The sequence below is a fragment of the Carya illinoinensis genome, chromosome 1 (genome assembly GCF_018687715.1).
Source record: "Carya illinoinensis cultivar Pawnee chromosome 1, C.illinoinensisPawnee_v1, whole genome shotgun sequence".
Lineage (NCBI taxonomy): Eukaryota > Viridiplantae > Streptophyta > Magnoliopsida > Fagales > Juglandaceae > Carya > Carya illinoinensis.
The window spans coordinates 29538985-29562939 of NC_056752.1; the positions used below are offsets into that span (position 1 = coordinate 29538985).

The following is a 23955-nucleotide window of genomic DNA, read 5'->3' on the forward strand; positions in this document are numbered from 1 at the left end:
GGTCCTTCAGCAGTTTAGCACCGCAATGGTGAGCTCTCTCAAGCCACGAGACACAAAAATTAAACATATATAATAAAAGAAAACAGTAGAATCACCCTTACACCATAAAGAAACAAAAGAAAGGCGGGTTTTCATTAAATCAAAACAGAGAGGATCAACAGATGAAAATACCAACTCCGAGCACAGTTTTCTGGAGAAGTATCAAACTAAAAAAAAAGTAGCCGGCCTCATGCTATAATCCAAATAACTGAGTCGATGAACTGGAGTTGCTAATCTTAAAACCTTTGTATATTTTAGCTGGATATCAGAAATCAGATATTCTGCGAGATAACCTACAAGTCAAAATTCTCTTATCAGGTTCACAAGCTACCTGAATTATTAAGAGATAGAATATATATATACACATCTTTACATTCTTTTATTAGTATATACACACATACATACATTTATATGAATATCTATTTATAAATATGAACATAATACTTATAATCCTTAACTATTTTTTATGCATGAACATAATGCTTATCTTTCATATCATCTGCTGCTACTACTACTACTACTATTATTATTATTTAAAAAGGACGGCATTCTATGATGTTATTAACAAGAGAAATGCTAAGTGAACCAATAGTTTGACCGATGGTTTGACCGATTGTGTTTTTTTTTTTTTTTTTTTTTTTGAAATCTTAATGATTAAGGAAGTAATTATTAATGAATTTGTGTATTCTTTTTTTTTTTTTAAATATTTAAAGATGTTTAAAAAATAGATAAAAAAAACATGTACTTATTGGTCCTGCTATTGGTACCCGTACCAGTAGCAGGTCTCTATTAATAATTCCTCAATTCTGGTGGAATCATACGGTGGTAAAGTCACCGACCATTATAGATATGGCTATGAAAGGATTAACTTGCCTCAGATATTAATGGTTTGGCATGCTCTTCCCACTCAGTAGCCCACCTTGCAGATGAACCCATTTCCAAGGTACCATTTCTCAGCAACTTCAACGCATCACATCCATCTGGAAAACCTTTGAAGAGCATCTGAAGATTCACAGAGAAGTGCATTAAAAATCTTCCAGTTTTCATTGACATACAGGTCAATAATATACTGAAACTACGCATCTATTGAGTTGAATAACTGCATTAGGAAGGTTCCAGGTTTCTTGGCCTCCTAAAGATGTTTTAGATAATGCAGCGAGATATGGAAACAGAAAAAACGCATAGAAATGCAATAGTGATACATTTTAGTGAAGGGTGCAAAGGTAGGAAACTAAAACTGTCTGATAAATACAATAATGCTTGATTTATAAATGGATCTTACAAAAAGTAAGCTTACAAACTGATGTGACTTGATTCGATATGCTGGATTGTAAAACACTTTTTCATATAAAATAGATTTGACGTATCATATTAGTCAAAACCAGTTCGTAAACTTACGTGTAGGAAGAATGGTGAATCTGGCAATCATTTATCATTGCATTGTGAGGTGGTTAGGGCACTTTGGTATGAGATTTTAAGTAGATCAGGTATTGCATAGGTGATGCCGGGGAGGGTGGCGATCTCCTAGCATACTGGAATGGTCTTCAAGGTTATGCCCCCTGGTGGCTGCGGTTTGGAGAATGATTCCTTTGTTTCTTTAGAGCCTTAGTATTGGATTGCGCCAAGTTATAGTCAAATTTAGCTGAAATAAGTCACGTTTACTACTTTGCCTAATCTATATAAAATACAACCTACACTGGATGATCCATTCTTTCATATGTATTATTAAAATACTATTTTTTATTTAATGGTAAGGAATGACGGATGCTCTTTTGTGGTGTATTTGGCTGGAAAGGAATGATGGATGCTCTGAAGATAGGGAGTGCACTTTGGAGGAACTTCAAAGGCTCTTTGTGCACACTTTACTGCTCTGGTTTTCTGCTATTGTACTTGATGGAACTAGTGCTCATAATTTTCTCGTTTCTTATAGAATGTAGTAGGTGTTTTCTTTTGTATATTTCCTGCGTCCTGGGCAACGTGTATTTCATTCTTATTAATAAAGTTATTTTTACCTATAAAAAAGGATCTCTTTGTAGATCTAGCATTTCTCTCTCTCTCTCTCTCTCTTAATAGGTAAAAAAAAAATTCTGATAAAAAAAATATTTAAGGGCTCAAATATAATGAGTAGGTGAAAAAAATACAATTAGAAAGGCTGACATATCAGAGGCTGAAAACACAAAAGTAAAATTTATGTGTTCTACATTTTTTTAGCCAAAGAAATAAAACAAAAAGAAAATCACAAAATCAAGAATATGAATGTTAAATTTTGGACAATAAGCAGAGTGTTTCATCTCATGACACAGATAGTTAGCAAACCTGTGTTCAGAGAAACTGACCTCATCATATTTGGACAGTGGAAGCTAGTTTTTTCAGATTATGATCCATGTGTGGTTGGTAAGTATTCATGTTATGATAATAATTAGCTATGCACTTGAAATATTGACAGAGGTCACCTGTGCTAGTTAGCTCTCGTGTAAAATAAATAAACTAGGTGACATGAAAATCTTGTGAGATAATGTGAAGAATAAACAAACTCATTTTTCTTAACAATCAGAAAGAAAGAAAAGACTACAATAAATTGATTTTTCTCATTCGTTTTCTTTGTCTGTATTTGGCTTCTGATATATGCTTTTTTCCCTAAACATTTCACAGTAACAAACATTGAAAAGTTTGAACATTCTGCTTTTAAAATTTTCCCTTCTTGTTCTCAGAATTGTTAGGAGCCAGAAGAGGCTAACAAGATTTTACAAATTTCTCCCTCATAGTGATGTGCTCAAGTTAAAGATGACTGATTTCTTTCAAAATAGCACAGGACTAGATAACCAATGTAACCATGAGAAAAGACTAAATTTTCCAGTTAAATTCACTCAAGCCGACGAAGGGGAAAAGAGCTATAAAGTCCTGAAAATTAGAAATAGAAAAGGAAGCACCATAATGCACAAGGGGGTACTTCCGGTGTACATGGCTCATGCCTTTTTCATTCATATCAATAATATTTTCTCTTACCTATCAAAAAAAAAAAAAAAAAAATGCACAAGGGGGTTAACACTGAGCTTTTGCTATCATCAAGGCTACGCCAGTTTCTCTCTCTAAATGTGCATCATAGCACACACAATGGGACCATCTTGCACAATGAAACATACTGATAGTGGCTAAACTGTCCATTCCATCATGTTAAAACCTCCACCATCTTTGAAGGCATCACCCACTTAGTCCCCAAGAGACGAAGAACATACTCCATAAAATGCTAGCAACCTCACCATGTCGAAGTACGAGATCCCTGGTCTCCACATTTCTTCTACACATGCAACACCAGTTGACCACTATCATGCCCCTCCTCTTGACGTTATCCAGGGTAAGGATTTTCTTTAGAGCTGCTGTCCACTTGAAGAAAGCCACCCTTGGAGGAACCCTATTCTTCCCAACAAGCTTCAACAGGAAAGGTTCCTTGGCATCGATCATGGGAGGACGTCAATCAATGTCTTTGGGAAAACTGGGCGTGAAGTAACTATTATCCAGTGTGAAGGACATGTTACAGTTGATGACCGGTAAGGAATTCATGGATCATTCTAAAGAAGGAAGCAGAGCACTCTTATTGCAGTGTTGTTTGAACAACCAAGATTGCTTTTTGGAACTCTGTTTATGAAGTGGGTGGTCAAAGAGGTCTATTGGTGGTCCTGGAGGAAAAAGAAGGCAATGTGTGGAGAGCCTTTCATGGGGAACTCAGTAAGGTGTTCGATTGTATCAGTCATCCAATGACAAAGGGAACAAAGCTAAGCTTCACCAATGGGGTAACGGTGATGAGATGCACACAGAAAAAAAAGGTTCATTGATTGGCAGAGGCATGTAAAGCTGTATTTTGGTATAGAGGAAGTTCGACATATGCCGAGGTGGTGGCAAGCAGGTGGAATAGCCCAGCAATCAACAGAGAACCTAGTGGCAAAATGGGAATGGAAGACCCAATTGTCATGGCGAAAGTGACAACCATGTGTCCAAATTAGAAAATAGTTGGGACTGTTATTAATAATATGAACACCCTAGGTAGTGAAATGTTGGAGGATGGGCAGGGTATGCACATGTTGGCACATTGGCTTTTTTCTGGATGCACCTGCTATGGAAGAGAGGAGAAGTCTCAATATTCTTGAAGGCTCTGGATGGTATGTTAAAGAGAATTGGGCGTGGAGTGGGCTGCAAGAATGCTTGGACCAAATCGCATCTACTATCAAGTAGGCTGGTGGGCCAGGCTATAAAGGAAAAAAGGAGGGTTGAGAAAGGGAATGGGCTGAGCTCAGGTTCACTTAAAGGAAAAGAACTGATGGGCTTGATGAAGGAGATAGCCTGACCCAAGCTTCAATGGTGGGTCAAAGTAGGTGTCAGGGATATAGGGGCTTTGTCTTCCTCCAAGGACCCAATACTTGAGTCGGGCAATGGAGAAAAAAGGCAACACAGTCTGGGCGGTGAGGACCATACATCGATGTCAGACGTAGCAGTGGTGCTGACAATGATTGTTATTAGTCACTTAGAGGGGAAAAACGCACCCGAAGTGAACAGGGGACTGAGCCTCTGAATCACCTCAGTTGCAGATTTTTGGCTTGATAACCACCTATTGTGCTCAGAAAGTGTCGAAAGGTCATATGTGGGAGGTCTTCTAGACTTTCAAGCAGTGGGGAAGGGAGGGAGGGCACGCGCGGGGGGGGTGTCTAGTATGGGCAGGCATTGGGAGAGAATTCAGCTTCTGCTACGGGGATGAACGATGTTCCAGTGGGGCCATAAACCTATTTATGAACTGGAGTGCTAGGAGCCTCCCCCTCCTAGAGCATGAGAGGAAGAAAGCTTATGTCTTCAGGAGGACTTAGGCCGACCTTTCACTAGGGAATCTAGTGAAATTGAAGTCCCCCCAATGCACCAAGGAATGTTCCAACAACTCATTATTCCAACCAATTCATCCCAAAAAGTATTCTCATCTTATCATAATTTGGTCCGTAGACATCTGCAAATGCCCATTTAAACTTATTTTCCACATTTCAAAATGAACATGCAATAGTGTAATCACACACACAAATATCGACTTTCTCCACCATCCTTCTATCCCACATCAAAAGAATACCTTCCAATGCCCCTACCGTAAACAGTACCAATCTACATGTTGGCCATTCCACAATTTATGCACCATACAACGAGACATATACTTCACCTTTGTTTCTTGAAGGCAAAAAACATTTGCCTTCCAACTTCCAATCAAGTTCCCAAACCGAAGACAATTCAGCTCAGCATTCAAACCCCCAACAGTCCATGATAAGATCTTCAGTTTTCATAAATGGATGTGAGAGCCCTTCTCCTTAGCAAGACTTCAGCTTGCACTTCCACTCCTTACATCATAATTAATAGCACAAAAAATTTTGTTTAACTCTCTTTCATGCTTCAAGGTAGATTTATAGCCACAATTCAAGTTCCCAGCTCTGTTTGCTTCAATGGCCACATATACCCAATCAAAAGTTCCCATTTTCTCTCCCTCTGAAAAAGGCCACAGCTAGAGGGTCACAACACAAAGGTTCCCCCGATCCCCATTATGGGCCATAGAATAACCTAAATCTTCCATCCTCAGTAGCCAGAAGGTGCTACCTAAATTATGCAAAATTTGTTGATGTCCTCTACTGTTGCAGAAACCAGACAGCCAATTATACATAATACAATAGCATTCCTGCCCTAAGCAATCACATACATTAGAGCATTGATTGAATTTCTCACAGTACATGTTATGCTGAAATCCTATATTACACTTGGTATCTACAATCATATGAAGAGTGAGAGAAATGGCAGCAATGATAGAAACTCTCCAGATGAACCCAAACTAGTTTTATGTGATAAAGGTACCATGGGGTTTTAGTTTGAAAAACCAAAGACATACATCTTGTTCCACAACCAATCCACAAAAATCATGCTTTTCAATTACACCACAATAAACATAATAGGATCAATTTTCATAATGGTGCATCTTGATCACTACTAAACTTCCCTATCCAACATATTCAAAGATCCACCACACACGCGGGCATAATCCAATCCATCCCAAAGAGGACAGAAAGCATGCACCATAGAAGGATAGCAACATCACAATGTAGAAGGTGATCCACTGATTCCCCACTTTTTTGCACATGTAACAACAATAAACCACCATTATTCCTCTCTTCCTCACATTGTCTTTTTTCCTAATGCCATTGTCCAAGAGAAAGCAACTCTAGCGGCGTATATTTTTCCTGCTGAGCTTCCACAAGGTCCCTTCTTTAATGCACAACACATTATAGAATGACTTTACTTCAAACAATCATTTCCTAGATGGGCCCCAAACCCGTTTATCTTCACCATATCATCCTACATGAATATAACCGGTCAAAGAATGATAAGAAGAGGTCCACCTCCCAATCATAAGCCTCCCTAACAAAGATTCCATTAGGTAGAGCCGTTGGTAATATGATAATGATATGCCACATAAGTCTCCAGATTGTGAGCGATTCTAAAGAGCTTTAAAAAGCTACCCTTTCACCACAAAGCTATGCCCTGACAGGTGGGTTAGGGATCATGAAAAGTTATTTATGAGAAAATTGTCTAGGATCTCCTCTCTTATGACACTACAAATATATGGACATTCACGTATTTCTCATATTCAATGGAATATTTTCAAATGTTCACAAGGAAGTCACAAAATTGATTCTATAAGTTTAGTAGGCATTTATATTTACCTCAAATTATATGGATGACATTTAACAGCAGAGATTGTTCATTATCTGACAATTATTGACAGTAGTACAAGGCCTTAGTCAATCAATTAAACTCACCAAGAGTTCATCAGCTAGCTCTGAAGATGATGAAAAGAGGACACCATTCTTCTCAACTTTTACAAGTTCTTTAATGCTTCAAAAAAACATCAAAGCAATAATAAAATTACTAATTAGAACATATTCTTAAAACAATATATCACATCAGTCAAGCACAGATCAAAGGAAATGTACTAAGAAATGCAGAATAAAAGCTTACCAAGAGTAGGAAACAGCACAAACAGGCAAACCACAACCAAACATATCCACAACCTGATAGCCAACACTGTTAACATTTAAATACAAGAGTAGCAAAAAATATAAGGAGAATAATTTTTAAGGGACCTAAGCAACCTTTCAGTTATAGAAAATTTGACAAAGAATTACCTTCATTGGAAGGTCTAACCCCGATGAGGAAGTGTGCAGACAAACCCCTAGGTCTGCCGATCCTGCAAATATAGAAAGTATATTGAAATTATATAGCTTAGTAGAACAAAGAAAATTAGAAGAAACCAAGAATAAAGAACATACCCAGGAGCAACGGGTAATCCTCAGCTGACAGCCACATCGTACGAAATGCCACACGTTTGAGGTGTAGCCTCCTTATTTTCTCTTCATATTTTTCCTTCTCGGGCCCTTTACCTTCATGAAGAGAAATAGATCCCAAGTCAGAAGATGTTGGCATCATAGCTGATGACACACACACACACACAAGTGCACGTGTGTGCACACTCATGCCCAAAATTATGAGATTACCTGTAATGATGAACAATAATCTAGGGTACAAGTATTGCTTTCCCTGAGAGATTTCCTTCCACACAAACTCTTCATTGGTTGAATCATCTTCATTTAATATTGCAGCAACACGCCTATCATACATTACTGCTGCTTCCAATAGAAGGCCAAAATCCTCATCGGGGGTCCTGAAAAAAGTATCATTTTTTAGAATAATTTATTTGATCAGCTAAGCAGCAAAGAAGAAAAAAACTATAACAAACAAAAACTAAATATTGCACTTGTCTGAGAATCAATTACCAAAACATCAATACTATCACAGAAGTGATCACATCACAAACATTATACCAGCAACGTGACAGACTATTAACATGAATAATAACAAAGCACTCGTTCCTTCATTTTTTGCGCTCTTCCCCTTTTTTGGAGGAAGAAATCAAATGGATAGTAGTTTACAAAAAATGATGTCTACATGCACTCAATATTTGGCACCAAGACCATATTTGTTTCTAGCAACGTCACAGCAATTTTAAATCAGAAAACCTGGCCTACCATCTTCCATTCTCAAACTAATAAAAACTGAAAGCCTATCTGAGATCTCAGAAGTCCATTGGCCCAGACTTTCCATTGTTTACTCCAATCAACCATTTCCAAAACTATGATCCCATTACAAGACCACAGCTGATTCCCTAATCCACTAGATGAAATTATATTCATCACCTAATCTACCTGGAGGAAAGTTTCGTTGCATTTTATCCAACTGGTTGTAAATGACTAGGAATAGATTATAGTAACCAGTAATTGGTTCCTCAAGCAGTCAATCAGGATAATATAATCAACTGATGCTGCCCACTTTGAATATATACATTTACTTCCACCAGTCCCATTTATATAATGAACTCCAAGCATCACTCCTTTTTATTTAAACATACTATTACATGTCTTAGACCTAGTCGATAAAAGCATTATCACAAATTATTAATGATTTTGTAAAAGCACAGAAATCACGAATTCTTTTGTTGAAGGAAGGGGACAAATGTACGAAATGCTTTCACAAAATGTCTAATTCACACCATAGATTCAATGCTATTGAGGTTCTTCATGTAGGAGAAAATGTTTTAACTGATAATGGGGAGATTGGAGATCATTTTGTGAATTATTATGAGAAGCTTTTCCGTGAAGAATTTTCGTGGAGACCCAAGTTAGATGGGCTGACTTTTGAGTCCATTGATCAATTTAGTTCAGATTGGTTAGAGAGAATTTTTGAGGAAGAGGAAGTACTTGATGTGGTTAGAGGTATGTCTAAGGATAAGGCACAGGGTCCAGATGGTTTTTCCATGGCGGTTTTTCAAGTTTGTTTGGATATTGTGAAGGAAGATATTATGAAAGTATTTGAAGAATTCTATTCTTTCTTGAAATTTGAAAAGAGTATTAATACCACTTTCATTGCCCTCATTCCTAAAAACGTGGGTGCTGTAGATATGAGGGATTTTCGCCCTATCAGCTTGGTGAATGGGGTGTATAAGATTATTTCCAAGATGCTAGCTAACCACATAAGTGTAGTTATGGACAAGATTATATTGAAGACTCAGAATGCATTTGTGAGAGGAAGACAAATCCTAGACTCGGTTTTAATAGCTAATGAATGCTTGTAAAGCAGAATAAGAATGGGTGAATCAGGAATTTTAGTTAAATTGGACATGAAAAAGGCGTTAGATCATGTCAATTGGGAATTTCTCCTTTACTTACTTGGTAGACTTGGTTTTGGGGAGAAGTGGTGTTCGTGGATAAAATTTTATATTTCAATGGTCAGATTTTCTTTATTGATAAATGGCACTCCGGTTCACTTTTTTAATAGCTCCCGTGGTCTAAGGAAAGGAGATCCTCTATCTCCTTACCTTTTTGTAATAGTTATGGATGCTTTGAGTCGTATGATTGAAGCAGCTGTGGAAGGGAGTTTTTTGTCAGGATTTATGGTGGGAGATGGATCACCGAGCAGCATTCCAGTTTCACACTTTACTTTTTGCAGATGGCACTTTAATCCTTAGTGATTCAAATCAGGATCAATTTTTTTTTTGATAAGTGATTCAAATCAGGATCATATCCGAGCTTTGAGAGCCTTACTGCTTTGCTTTGAAGCTGTTTCAGGACTTCAAATTAATTTATCTAAGTCTGAACTTGTTCCTGTGGGTACGGTCAGGAATATTTTTGATTTAGCTAATATTTTGGGTTTTAAGGTAGCTTCTTTACCGTTGAGAGATACCTTGGTCTACCTCTGGGTGCTCCTCACAAATCTATTTCTATTTGGGATGGGGTTATTGAGAAGATTGAGAGGAGGTTAGGTGGCTGGAAAAGCTCTACTTATCAAAAAGGGGAAGAATTACCTTGATTAAAAGCACATTGTCTAATCCTCCTACATATTTCCTTTCCCTTTTTCCTTTACCTATGGGGGTGGAGAAAAGATTAGAGAAGACTTTTTGGAATTTCTTGTGGAATGGTAATGGGGAGGAAAGAAAATTTCATTTGCTGAGTTGGAATAAAGTTTGTCAACCGATTTCATGTGGAGGTTTGGGTGTGAGAAATTTAAAGCTTTTTAACAAAGCTTTATTTGGGAAATGGCTTTGGAGATACCAAAATGAGAGTAATGCATTGTAGAGACAAATTGTGGTTGTTAAATATGGGAGGATGTGGGGGAGTTGGTGTACAAATGAAGTAAAAGGGGTGCATGGGGTGGGTTTGTGGAATTCCATTCGGTTGGAATGGGGGGATTTTGTCAAAAACATAAAATTCAAAGTGGGAGATGGGACAAAAATTTATTTTGGCATGGTGCTTGGTGCGGGGATTCAACTCTAAGTATGTATATCCTAATTTTTTTAGGACTGCTAGAGATAAAGGGGTGGCTGATTCTTATCAGTTTTCTAATAACATGTTACATTGGATTGTGAAATTCAACAGAGATGTGCAGGACTGGGAAGTGGGGGAAGTATCTGATTTCTTTGGAAGAGTATATGATATGAAGATTGATCAGAATAGGGAGGATAGTCCGCTGTGGGTGCAAGGTAATAACTCCAGATTTTCTGTGAAATCTTTTTACAAGGTGTTAACCAATCAGGGAGCTAAAGATTATCCCCGGAAATGTATTGGAGGGCCAAGGTGCCTAGCAAGGTTGCTTTCCTTTGTTGGCTGGTGTCTCTTGGGAAAATGTTAACCATGGATAATTTGAGGAAGAGAGGTTTACTGCTGGTTGATTGGTGTTATATGTGTAAGAAGGATGGTGAATCTGCTAACCATCTCTTTCTTCATTGCGAAGTGGTGATGAAGATGTGGAATGAGATTTTTGCAAGGGCAGACATTGCTTGGGTGATGCCTATGCATGTGGTGGATTTCTTGGCTTGCTGGCAAGATCTTGTGGGGAGTAGAGGCAGTGCAGCAGTGTGGAGGATGATCCCCTTGTTGGTGCCTATGGTTGGAGAGGAATGGAAGATGTTTTGAAGATTGTGAACGTTCTATGGGGGAACTTAGGGAGTTTTTCTTTAGCACTTTAAGTTTTTGGGTAAAGAATTTTGCAAGGGATGGGAACATTTGTAATGTTCTCTTTTATTCGAGTTCTGTTTTAGCTTGTATTTAGGTGTATTCACTTGTGTACACCTGTGTACTTGGGCTATGCCTATTTACTGGGAAACAAATTCTCTTATTAATTATCAAAAAGAAAAAAATGTGACCACCTTACTAAATACTAATAATTTCAGAAAAAGAAGAAAACCCAATAAACAGAGAAGCTCAGAGTAATCCATGGCAGCTGATGAAGAGCTTGGGGCTGAAGAAGCAGCAAGGCTGAAGAAGCAGTAAATGGGAATTATAATAAAAACAGGGCATGCCAAACCAAATACAAAGATTATGACACTAAACATTCAGAATTTACAAGATTGATAAACTTATCAAAGGAAGAAGAAATCACCAGCTCGTACTGCTTACAACAAGTGCTGGCCTGTTTGGTTTCAAGAAAATGTCACTGCCAACCTGGGAAGTCAGCAGAGTCTCATTTAGCTCATGGTTCTGCATTCCTAAATGTCCTGCGAGAAGTGTGTCACATGAACTAAGAGTTGTTTCCACTCAACCGACTTTAAAGTGGGAATAACAAATATTCAAGGAAAGTTACCCGTACCATTGTGTACACTATCCCGTACACCAAGAGGCTCACAGAGAATTTTATCTAGTCTACAAAATAACTACAAGCAGTCCAGATGTTAGACATATTTTTTCAATCAAAACATTCCCAATAAGAACTTGACAAAGAAATGCATGCTTCACCTCATGCTTTTCCTCAAGTGAAGCCGGATGGAAAAACTCAGGAGGCTGATCATATAACACTGTTGCTCTATCAATTTGACAAGAAGATATCAGAATGATAGTAAAATTTTTATAATGAAAAAGAAAACATAAAAAAGAAAATGGGAATTTTTTAGTCAATTCACTTGCCTAATTCCCCAGTTTTGAGCCAATTCATGTTGCATTGCCTTTGTCACACATAGGGACCCATCTGCCATCTTCCCATAACGCTTCTCAAACCTAAGCATGTGTCCAAAAATTACATGTTTTGTAAAAGACAACATCATAAGCAAAAGCAAAACTCACGAACAAACCAAACGATACCAAAGATAGACAGAGACAAAGCGACTACTTCTCCCAAGCGACAACCCAAGCAGGGTATATCCGAAATTATGCCAATCAATTATAAATGCAGAGCGTCTCAATGAGCTTGCCCATTTTACAGCCACTAAAGTAGGAACTGAAGGAGGATTCTACAAAAGATAGAAAGCATTCAAACTCAAATGATTTAGCAATCTAAAATAGAAAAATAAAAAATCCTGGATGCACATGTTGCAACAGATTCAAATGGCTTAAAATGTTTAAATATACTATTAAAATATTAAAAGATAAGAGGCTCCGGATGAACTACATGTTTGAACAACAATAAAGGACCCCAAGTGTATCATCCAAATTTCTCCAACTTCACGATATACAATAACACAATGATCCAGATATTCCAATATTAAAGCAACACACTGTGCCCAAGCTGATCATCTCTCAAATATTTCAGCAATATGTATCAGAATACTCTGTTATCCTCCAAATATTAAACCCACACTCTCAAAATCACCTGAAAATCTTAAAAAACAATGAACCTCCCTATACAACATCGTTTTTCTTTTTCTTTTTCTTTTTCTTTATTATTTTGGGGGTGGGGTAGGGCACTGGTTATCCAGGAAAAACAATTCATGAAGAGTTGGCACAAAATGCCTCCACTTGGCCAGCCAAATGATTTGTAGAAGTTGAAATTAAACCTCAACCATGAAGTTGAGTGCCAGTAAGCACTAGAAGGAAGGTGTACATAGCAAGTGATAGATCCAAGTTTAAACATGTTTCATGCTATGCAATGACTGATAATAACTACTTTTGCAAGTTCTCTTCTGCAAAAGCATATTTTTATTGAAAAAGGAAACCTAAACTTACAATCTTCCCCAGATTTATCCTAGATAAAATAAGAAGCAATTGGAGTAATAGAAGTTTTTTTTTTTATCAGTAAATAAGAAATTTATTAAAAAAAGGCGAAGCCAAGTACACAGGAATTATACAAGAGCAGATAGCGATAGAAGTGATCGCATGACTTAATAAATAATATACTATCATTTCTATTTAGCTATCACTTGACCTCCTCTGTCAGTAACTACCTAATTACAAGAAAATTGTGATGGCAAATGTTTCTCTGTATACAACATAAAAGTGTTACAAGAGATGTTAGATTCCTTCGTAATCCACACAAACACAAGCACACATAAGAGATGAATAATTCTTTTTTTTTTTTTCAAGGCCTGGTTTGGATAAAAAAAAGTCCCCCCAACTCATCTCATCTAATCATTACAACTTTCCCAAATTTCCACACAAAATATAATAAGCAATTCAACTTTTTCAAATCCCGAAACAATAATAATTTTTTTTTTTTTTTGATAACCTTGGGTGTCCGGGCCAGCTTATGCGCACCTCGACTAATCCCAAGGGGCCCTGAAGTTAACGACTAGGTAAATCCTCCAGTGGCCCTGAGGGGACTTGAATTAGTGACCATTGGGGAGCAAACCCAAAGCCTGACCAATTGAGCTACCCCTCGGGGTTAACAATAATAATATTAAAAAAATAATATTCTAACAATATTTTATTCAACTTTCATCTCATATCAACTCAACTCGCTATCCAAACCTCCCCTTCTTAGTAAAATAAATAATGCTCAATGGCCATATATTTTTTTTGTTGGCCTAAAGAATTAGTAGTCACCTAAAGGACATGAGCAACAAAGTTGTTAGTGAGCCCTTCTACTCATCATCCCTACACCACACTTTTTTTTTTTTGTTCTATTATTGCTAAACTAAAGGAATTCTTCTATTCATCATCCATACACCACACATTTGGTAATGGAAAAATAAAATAAAATTGTGTAGTGTGTGGTGTAGGGATGATGAGTATACTTTTTTGTTGTTAATAAAGAAGAAATTACAGTTGTACACCCCACCCACGTTGCCAAACTACCACCCCCCTGAAAATGTAACCTCTGAACTACTAATTTCAATGCTTAACACCCCTAATTGAAATTTCAATTTCGACATGCATCCTTCAAGCAAATTTAAAACCTAGAAGGAACAGGTTGCCCTCACCTACATCATTGTCTTTTTGTTTCATCACAACTGAAATTTCAAATCGGAGTGCAAAGTGCAGAAATTAGTAGTTTGAATGTCACATTGCAAAAGTCATGGTATGTCGAGGAACTTAAGCCTAATTTTCCATTAAATAAAATACCTAATATGCTTTGAAGTGAAACATGAGAACTCACCTGCACAATAAAGACATCAGGAGAAGGTATCTTTATGCAAAGAAACCAAAGAAGCATGAAAAACTGAATTAATGGCTTGAGCAAAAGCATTATAGGGCGGAGCATCTTCGGTAGGCCTTCAAGGATTACAAGCCACGGTGGCTGCAGATTCAGGTAAAAAAGTATACATAATAATATAATAGGCAAATCTAATATAACATTACATTATCTCCACAGCAGTACCATTGTGTGAATATGTATAGATGGTTGAGATAGAACTGCAATGTGGGGCTGGGAACCTGTTCAAACATCCAAAATTGTGGTTAACGCTGCAGTTGGTAATGTAATATTAAATCCTGCATATCAATGAGCATCCAGGGAAAAAATTCTAACTTATTCTATAACTTATTCTATATTAAAAGGAAAAGAAAATTAGTGAAATAAAGTTATTCCAGATTCCATAACCAATATTTTGAAATCAAAGGTTAACCATGTGGATTCTAAAGCATTATCTGACATAAATGACACCTCAAATGTTCAGTTATATTTCAAAATGCTAAAGATAATATGTATTCACTTGGCTGTCCTTCAAAATCTTTTGCGATCTCCAAACTTTTCCTCCTCAATATTCAGCGCCATCCATATGTCATTACAATAAAAAATTAAAAAAATTAAAAAAAAAAAGAAGAAGCCATTTTTCCATTCATATCCACTGAAAAGAGTAGTAATTTCCATTGCAGGGGAATTTTAAAAAACTATATATCAAAAATTAAAATGTAATTAAAAAGAAATCACAAGATAATAAATTATACTTCTCTATTCTATACACACTTAATATTGAGGCACAGGGGTATTACATTTCATTTTTCATATGAAAAATTAAAAATAAATTAAAAAACCTCATTGCTCAAGATGAAAATATCTATGTACTTCACCAAAAAGAAATGCAGCAAACAATCACATTTTAAAATTATAACATAAAAAACCGTTGTTTTCTATTTTCGATACAAGGCACATTACTTGCAACTTAATGATTATGTTAATGAACATTACTTGCTATGTTTCCAAAGAGACTTGTTTATGATACACAAGACAAATGATATGAGAAACAGTTTATAAAGAAGAATTTAGATTGATGAAAAACATTTTATGAATACTAAACCAAGAAGAAAGTTTCTCTTCCCAAATACAGGTGTGAAGTAGGGAATGATATTTTAATGAAGATTAATGCAACAAAACCACAAAATCTAACCTAGGCAATAGATATAACGAAAAAAAAAAAATGAGCATAAGATTCTGCAGCCTCACATCTTTAGACTAAACCCATTGTTTCATCATACACCCCACAATTGGCACCTTTAGCACGTGTGCATGTCAATGCCCAAGCACTTACAGTTTTAAGCATCCTTAATGAGATGACAGTGTTACAGTACAAACACACACTGGGCATGTGGGTGTACAGGGTTCTGTTGTGTGTGTCACAAAAGTAACAGGAAATTTCAGTGGTTCAATGTCAGGAGACCACCATATGGAAGAATATATTTTTATAGGTAAAAGTAAAGTTTTATTGATATAAGATACATCACCCATGGAAGAAAATAAATAGAGAACACTTCTTGTTTTGCCATTATTCTTGTGTAAAATTCATGCATGATGATGTAAACAAGATCCACATTGGCATTCTTGTCTTTTACATATTTTAGTGACAACCCCATTTTACAAGTGTTCAATGTTTTCACTTTTTAGGGCTAATTGACACAAGAAGTCGGGATTCATGCTATGAATGAACAATCCATCCTAGACTTTTTTTTTCAGCTCTAAGTGCACAATTTGTGATGTTGTCAGCTTCCTCTCTCTTCAATAATGTTGTATTTTTTTCCCAAGGAAGACTGCAAATTTTAATTGAACTGCAGTTAATTTAGAGTGGAGATTGTTACACCCTGAGTTGTGTATAGGAAGGCAGTGGTCCCATACTCCAAAAGTACCAGTTAATGTTGCAATTGGAACCTCGTGAAATTCTTTATAAAGGGCAATAACCTCTCCTTCCCAAGCAAAGCATATCACATTGAAAAGTAAATTCTTTAAAAAACCATATCACATTTTAAATTTTTTTATAAAGGCGTACCCCCATATGCAACAATGTCCACCTCAAGAGATGCCTGAAAAATTAATACAAAATGTTTCAGATAAGGCACAATAAAACCTAATAACCATGAGAGATCTAAATGAAAATGACAATTACATACAACATGAATAAATGTAAAATCAAAAGTGAAAAAGTTGACACAGTAGATATACATTTCTCTATCGATATTTCTAATTTAACCAAAATAGGGGAAAATGGTTATGCATATAAAGATCAATATTAAATTTTTTATTACAAGTAAATGAAGATCAATATAAGAAATGATTAACTAAAAAGGTTCTAACCAACATGGACAATATTCATACAACACATGGAACAACAACTTGACAGAGTGAGATTGGGTTAGTAGAAATGGTTAGAAAATAGAAAGCAATCACAAAAATAATTATAGCTGCACAATCCTTGGCATACCAATGTCTATCTAACACAGGCGAAGATGGCAAAAGCCCATAATCTCTCACACAAAAGGGGCTCAGGCCATAGAGGCAGCACATAAGAAGTGCTAACACAGAAGGGGCTCAGGCCATAGAGGCAGCACATAAGAAGTGCTAACTCAAGTAGTGTCACAATGCTTTTAATATCTCACCTTCCACAATCTCTAAAACCACGTCTGATGCAATTTATGCTTTTAGCCCCTCAAATAATAATTGTTTGGCAAAAACCTGAATTTGGTATACAAGTGTTGAAGTTCAATTTCCATGAACAATATCATATTGGTAAAAACCGAATATACAAACATCAGTGAAATTATCCACTTTAACTCAATTATGTTAAGAAATAAGTAAATAAAAATAATGGACATATTCCTGGCCCCAAATAACCAAACAACCAAAAAAGAAAGCATAATTGACATGAGGATGCGTTAGAGAATTTATTCAAGCACAGTAAAACGCCGGTTGAATACTTATAAAAAATGATACTCCAATTACCACTACATTCTAAGTTCTTTTCTTTTCTTTTCTTTTTTAAAAAATAAAAAATAAAAAAACACTGCATTTTATGTTTTTTTTTTTTTTTTAATCAGGGAAAAAGCACTTTATTCTAAGTTAGAAATCAGGTTCTCTCCTATTCAAAATTGATTATAGAAAACTAAGATCAATCTGCGTTTAAAACTTTTGCAACCATAATTGGCAGTTCAGATTATCAAACTTATTGAAGAGGCACACAAAATAGAAATTAAACATACTCTACAAATGTTTAATTGAAACCAGAAATCAAGAAAGGGAAAAAATACCTGACGAGCAAGTGAAAGAGCATGATACTGCATACGAGGGCTGCGCCCGAGGTCCCCTAATACCACCACGCAAGCCCTCCCTCCCCTTCCTTTCCTCTCATTTTCCCCTCTTTTCCCTTGAATTTCGTTCATTATCATATCAAAGGAAAACTGAAAAAAGAAAGGGAAAACCATTCAGTTACTCTAGTCGTAAATCGGTCGTTATAAGTAGAATTCCCATCGATTCAAGAAAAACAAACTAAATTAAACCAAAAATTATCATTGAAAGGAAACAGAGAAAGTACACGAGCTTAACAATCATTGAAAAAAGTTTCCAAATTCGAAACTCACACAGACTCACTCTGTCACTGGGTCAACAAGTTTTCCAGAAGAACCCGTAGGCAATCTCTATAAAGACAACCCCCACCCGATCTCTGCTTACCCTTTTTGACCCTTCCTCACGACGAGAAAGCCCGCCGCAAGAAGCGTTTGAAACCGGTTAGAATTGATGGAGTGATGGAGGTGAGTTCAAGCGGCGTTGTTTCGAAGCCTAAACAAGGGAAGAAACCCGACCCCAAGTGCGCCCAAGATCACGCGGCCCTGTAGCGAGTGCAGCAAGAAGTCTGGTAGTTGGAGGCCTTGTTCGGGCACATGCGGTGCCACCCGACCGAATATGCGCAAACCCGTATTGCTACCGGTGAGTAGTTTCGATGGTCTGGTGATGATGAGTGAAGAGGATCACGAAGTTGCAGCTTGTTTGTTGATGATGACAAATGGGGGCAATGAGAATGAAAGTAAAAGCAATACTTGCAGGGAGCTATCATCAAGGGATTCCAGAATCAGGTGGCTAATTTCGTGTTATGACCTCTTCTAGAGATGGAGTCAGAAGAGGCAAGAAAGGGATTGCAGTCGGGAAAGGGTTGACAGGATTTCGAAATGGCTCTGTTGAACTGAAGGGGATGAGGTGACGTGGGAAGTGGGACTCGAAACGCAGCGTGGAGAAGGGAAGAAACGCACCGTTTGGCACTTGAATAAATGGAAGGAAGGCAACGCACCCATTTGGGCCGGAAGGAAGCTCACTATTTTACTAGAAGCTGTTCGGGAAGTGCACCGTTTCGCACGTAAAGAGCTTTTTCAATTTATTACTTCTATTTTTATCTTTCTTTCTTTTTCTAATCAAGCATGCTTATATATATGAAACTCAAAACGATTACAAAGCATCAGGGGGGTCTTTCCCGCTATCCAAAAGCAAGATACTAGGTGGAATAAAATCTAAAGAAATGCTACCAAACAAATTGTTTGTAGCAGCCCATTGCGCTATGGAATGCGCAAGTCGATTTTGAGATCGATCTATTTTGTAGAAGCTCCATTCCGGTTGAGTAGCTAACGATCTTGCTATGTCTTTCGAGATGGAAGATATTTGCCAAGACTCCTCATGTTTTGAGATAGAGAAAATAACCAGTTGAGAATCTCCAACTAATGAAATCCGAGGAAATTTGATTGCTTCTGCCATTTTGAGGGCCAAGTTTGCCACTAGAGCTTCAGCCATTAGAGGAGTTGTGGAGAGGTTCTTCTCAGTGTGTATGTCTATTATCTCTCCTTTCGAATTTCTGCTTACCGTCGCGACTACTGAGAAAGAGTTTCTAACTGCTGCATCGAACGAGATGCATATATGATTTGTTGGAGGGTTTTGCCATGTTTTCAGTGAGAGGTTGCTGAATTTTTCCCCCCAAGCATGCATATTTTCTTCATAGGAGCGATTCAGCTGTTGAGAGATTTTTTGTAGTGAGATATCTTTCTGGTTGTGAATCTTTTCGTTTCTGAGCCTCTATATAAAATCTAAAATCAGTGCCGCAAATATCCTGAAAGGATGTTCTTCTTCAGTAGTTAATCTCAGTTTCATCTTGGGGAATAAAATAAACTGTATCCAATCATTTATAGAAGATAAACCCAAGGAATTGAGGTTAAGAGGCCATTTACTTTGACTCCAGAGAATTCTTGAGATTGGGCAGGCTATGAAGAGGTGTAGCAGTGTCTCTTCCGCTTCGTCACAGAGTGGACAGTTTATGGAAGTTAAAGAAGGGATGAAACTTTTGAGTCGCTCTCTCGTTGGCAAAATATCCCAAATGATTTTCCATAGAAGAAGTTTGTGCCTGTCATGGATTTTTAGGTTCCATATTTTATTCCACTGGATATCTGGGTTCAGATCCCTGAACGGCAAATGGGAGGCAATACTAGATGCTATATGATGAGCAGTTTTGACTGAGAAGATCCCATTATGTGTTTTGGTCCATATAAGAGTGTCTGGGCCTTGATTCGTCTGAGCCAAAGGGATTTTTAAAATCTCATTTATATTGTCCTGCCGAAAAAGAGATCTAAGGATGGGTAGATTCCAAAGGCCATTGGTATGAGAAATCAGCTCAAAAACTTTCATTACACTTGAAGTGTCTATAGAGTGGTTAATGGGGGTAGGTTTGAAACCTTCAACTGTGGGTATCCATGGATCGGACCAAACACTTACAGACAAACCATTAGTAATTTTAAAGCACTGGCCTTCTGCCAGCAATGATCTGGTGCTGAGGATGCCTTTACAGAAAGGAGAGTCGGTGGCCTTTGAAATCATTTCTTTGAATGAGTTTGAAATCAGATATTTTTTTGATAGGAGATTTTGCCAGATGCTGTTGGTGCTTTTGCTCAATTCCCATCCTGTTTTTGCTAGAAAAGCCATATTCATGTTTTCCATCTGTCGCAGACCCAAGCCTCCATTTCTTTTTTATTTGCATATTGATTCTCAAGACTTCAAGTCGAGTTTTTGCCTTTGATCTTTTCCTTTTCCCCACCAGAAATCCCTAAATTTTGCATTTAGAGTCTTGCAAATGGACTTAGGGAACTTGTGAGTAGACATTTGGTAAGATGGAATGGAGCTCACTACTGATCTGATTAGCATTGTTCGACCCGCTTGGGAAAGTATTTTTGATTTCCAGCCATCTAACCTTTTGTTTACCTTTGCCAGCAACTCTTTGTAGTCTTCCTTTTTGGACCTTCCGAAAGTTGTTTGTATTCCCAAGTACTTCATTTTTTAGGATGATTCTTTATATGGTAAATTCGCTGAAATTACTCTTCTTATTGCCTGACTGGTATTTTGAGTGATGAAAATTGAAGACTTACTTTGGTTGATGCGCTGGCCAGACCAAGATTGATATTTCTCTAAGACTTTGTTGATGGCTCTGATGGACTTTTCTTTTGATTTCCCAAAAATTATTAGATCATCAGCAAACAGGAGATGGGAGATGGGTGGGCATTCTATACTAATCTTTATACCTTCTATTTCCCTTAAAACCTCTGATTTTGCCAAGAGTCTTGAGAGAACCTCTGTACAGAGAATAAAAAGAAAATGTGAGATTGGGTCACCTTGCCTGAGACCTCTTTCTGCTTTAAAAAAACCCCTCAGAGAACCATTGATGAGTATCGAGAAGGTTGCCGTTGTTATGCATTCCTTGATGAGATTTATCCAAGTTGAGCTGAAGCCCAAGACTTTCAATACCGCAAACAGAAAGTTCCACTCTATGTAGTCAAAAGCCTTTTCCATGTCCAGTTCTAGAGCCATCTTCCCTTTTTTTCCTTTGTGATTTTTTAGGTGGTGAAACATTTCGTGTGCTATGATGGAGTTTTCCTTTATATTGCGACCCGGAACAAAGGCTGTTTGGAAAAGGGAGATTATACTTGGAAGGATATTTTTTAAGCGGTTTGCCAAGATTTTTGTGATAACTTTGTATATGACATTGGTCAGGCTGATGGGTCTATAGTGCTGTGGGGTTCTTGGGCTAGCATTTTTTGGGATAAGGGCTATATGGGTATGGTTTATTTGTTTTAGAAGTCTGCCACTTCTAAACAAATTCTGCACTGCCGCAATCACATCTTGCTTGATTATGTGCCAGTAATGTTTGAAGAATAAACATGTCATCCCATCTGGACCTGGAGCTTTATTATTTGGAATTTGCTTTAGGGCTCCAAGGATCTCATCATCCGAGGGTATCGCAATTAGGATATCATTTTCCTCTCCTGAAATTTGACTTACAAAAAGGTTTTCTAGATTCTCTGGAAATGAGGGATTTGTAGAGGCATAAATGGATTCAAAATGATTAATGAAAGTAGATTCAATAATATTCTGATCCATAGTCCAGTTACCTGGTCCAAGCTTTATCGATTCTATTCCGTTCCTTTTTCGCCGGATTGTGGTTGACAAATGGTAGAATTTTGTATTCAGGTCCGTGGTTGTAAGCCAATTTATTCTTGATTTTTGCCTCCACAGAATTTCTTCTTGCTTCATTTGTTCTTGATTTTGAGATGAAGATCTTTCTCTTTCTACATATTCCAACAGTTTTGAGAGTTGCTTTGAAGATTGCTTAGTTCCTTCTCTAGATGTTGGATATTTGTTTGGATTTTCCCGAAGTGGTTCTTGTTCCAGAGTTTGAGTGCCATCTTTGTTTCCTTGATTTTCCTGCATAGAATGAAAGATGGATTTCCATAGAATTGCTTCTTCCAGGCTTCTTCGATGATAATATTGCTGAGTGGCTCTCTGATCCAGAATTCTTCAAATTTGAAAGAGGAGGGATTTTTCTTTATCTTTGCCGTATTCAGCAAGAGGGGATTATGGTATGAGGTTGCAGAAGATATGTGTTGGATAATGGCTTCTAGAAATAGTAATCTCCATTGAGCATTTGCTATACCTCGATCGATTCTTTCTCTGATTAACGCTCTCCCTGTTCTATTATTTGACCATGTGAAAGAGGGTCCCGAGAAACCAATGTCAATAAGACCACACGAGTCCATCAAATTTTGTAAACCCCCAATAGAAGAAGATGTTACTGGTCTACCACCACTCTTGTCGGACTGGTTTAATAAATCATTAAAATCTCCAATGCAAAGCCAAAGACCAGTGAAAGAACTGTGAATAGAGTTCAGATGATTCCAGAAACTCGCTTTTTGTTTCCATTGAGCCGGTGCATAAACAAATGAAACTAACCAAGGATGATTAGGAGGGTCGGAGTAAACCAAAGCTGAAATAACATTACTATTAATATTGACCGGTTCAATATCAACACCCGGTCGCCACAATAACAAAAGGCCTCCTTTTTTTCTCGAGGCTGAGGCGGTTACAAAATGGTGGAAACCTAGACTATTTACAATAGTAGGGATTCTGTCGTTTATCGACATGGTTTCTGACAAAAAGATTATATTAGGGTTATATTTTTTTATAAAAGCCCTTATACTTCTGATTGCTTTGGGGCGGGTTAGACCCCTGCAATTCCATACCAGCGTCTTCATGGATCCACTGGAGGCATGGTAGAGCCCGCCTCATCAGCTTTCTTGAACTGTTTCTGTGAGAGTGTCTGCCTTGTGACTCTGCTGTAGGGTTTATTCTTTGCTTCATCCTTTCCTTTTTTTGCTTTCCCATGTGACTTGGATTTGATGGCGAGGAGTGAATCAGCTGCTTTTTTCTCTTCTTCGTCAATGTCTGTAATTATGAGTCCAGATTTTGGTGTGCCATGCTCTGATGGTTTTTTTTTTGCCTTAGATCTCAGATGAAATGGGGAGTCATAAGAACTAAAGGGAGCCAATCTCTTGTGTGGAGCTTCTATCTCTGTTTTGGGAGTTAAAACAACTTGACTTCCAGGAGAAGAGAGACTGGCTTTTCCTATAGGACTGAAAAAAATTTCTTGTTCTGTCGGCTTCTCAGAGACAGAGTGTGTGCTAGAGAAAGAGTCGAAAATGGCCTTGAGTTGGACGGGCTTGTAAACAATAGAAGGAGTGTAATTTGGTACCTTGGGCTTTTGACCAATCGGGTTGTGCAAGTTGTAAGGGGGGCCCAACATCGGTTCAGGTTGCTTCGGTTCAACTAGAGGAGGACCCGATAGATTGAAAACATTGGTTGCTTTGGCTACGTGGAATTCATGGTCGGTCCCTATATGTTCACTTTCCAAGCTAATGCCTTTCCCTTTATCCTTCTGTGGGCCCGGATCTTTTAATGCTTCATTTACTACTCGGTTTCCTTCTTTGACTAACTCTCCACTATGCTTGTTCGGTTGCTTCATGAAATCTGCACTTGTCTTCAACCAGCCGGTTATCCAATTCCCTTGACCGA

General features: G+C 37.5%; 1 protein-coding gene across 5 annotated transcripts; it reads right to left on the minus strand.

The window, feature by feature from the left end:
- Positions 1 to 48: 48 nt before the first annotated feature.
- Positions 49 to 18826, minus strand: LOC122314816 (UDP-glycosyltransferase TURAN). Of its 5 annotated transcripts, XM_043130442.1 has the most exons (18): positions 18162 to 18823; positions 17832 to 17981; positions 17184 to 17259; positions 16577 to 16610; positions 14695 to 14750; positions 14473 to 14613; positions 12243 to 12391; positions 12069 to 12158; positions 11901 to 11967; positions 11755 to 11818; positions 11548 to 11662; positions 7611 to 7777; positions 7386 to 7496; positions 7242 to 7303; positions 7075 to 7127; positions 6876 to 6951; positions 913 to 1041; positions 49 to 332 (listed from the first exon to the last, which is right to left on the minus strand). In XM_043130442.1, the coding sequence occupies exons 5-18, from the start codon at positions 14695 to 14697 to the stop codon at positions 312 to 314; spliced, it is 1248 nt and encodes a 415-aa protein (XP_042986376.1). In that variant the 5' UTR covers positions 14698 to 14750; positions 16577 to 16610; positions 17184 to 17259; positions 17832 to 17981; positions 18162 to 18823; the 3' UTR covers positions 49 to 311. The 5 variants fall into 5 exon arrangements, 4 of the variants coding, with proteins under 4 accessions (XP_042986376.1, XP_042986375.1, XP_042986370.1 ...); XM_043130441.1 differs by lacking the exon at positions 17184 to 17259 and having other exon boundaries at positions 18253 to 18824; XM_043130436.1 differs by lacking the exon at positions 17184 to 17259 and having other exon boundaries at positions 18172 to 18824.
- Between the last annotated feature and the right edge of the window lie 5129 nt (positions 18827 to 23955).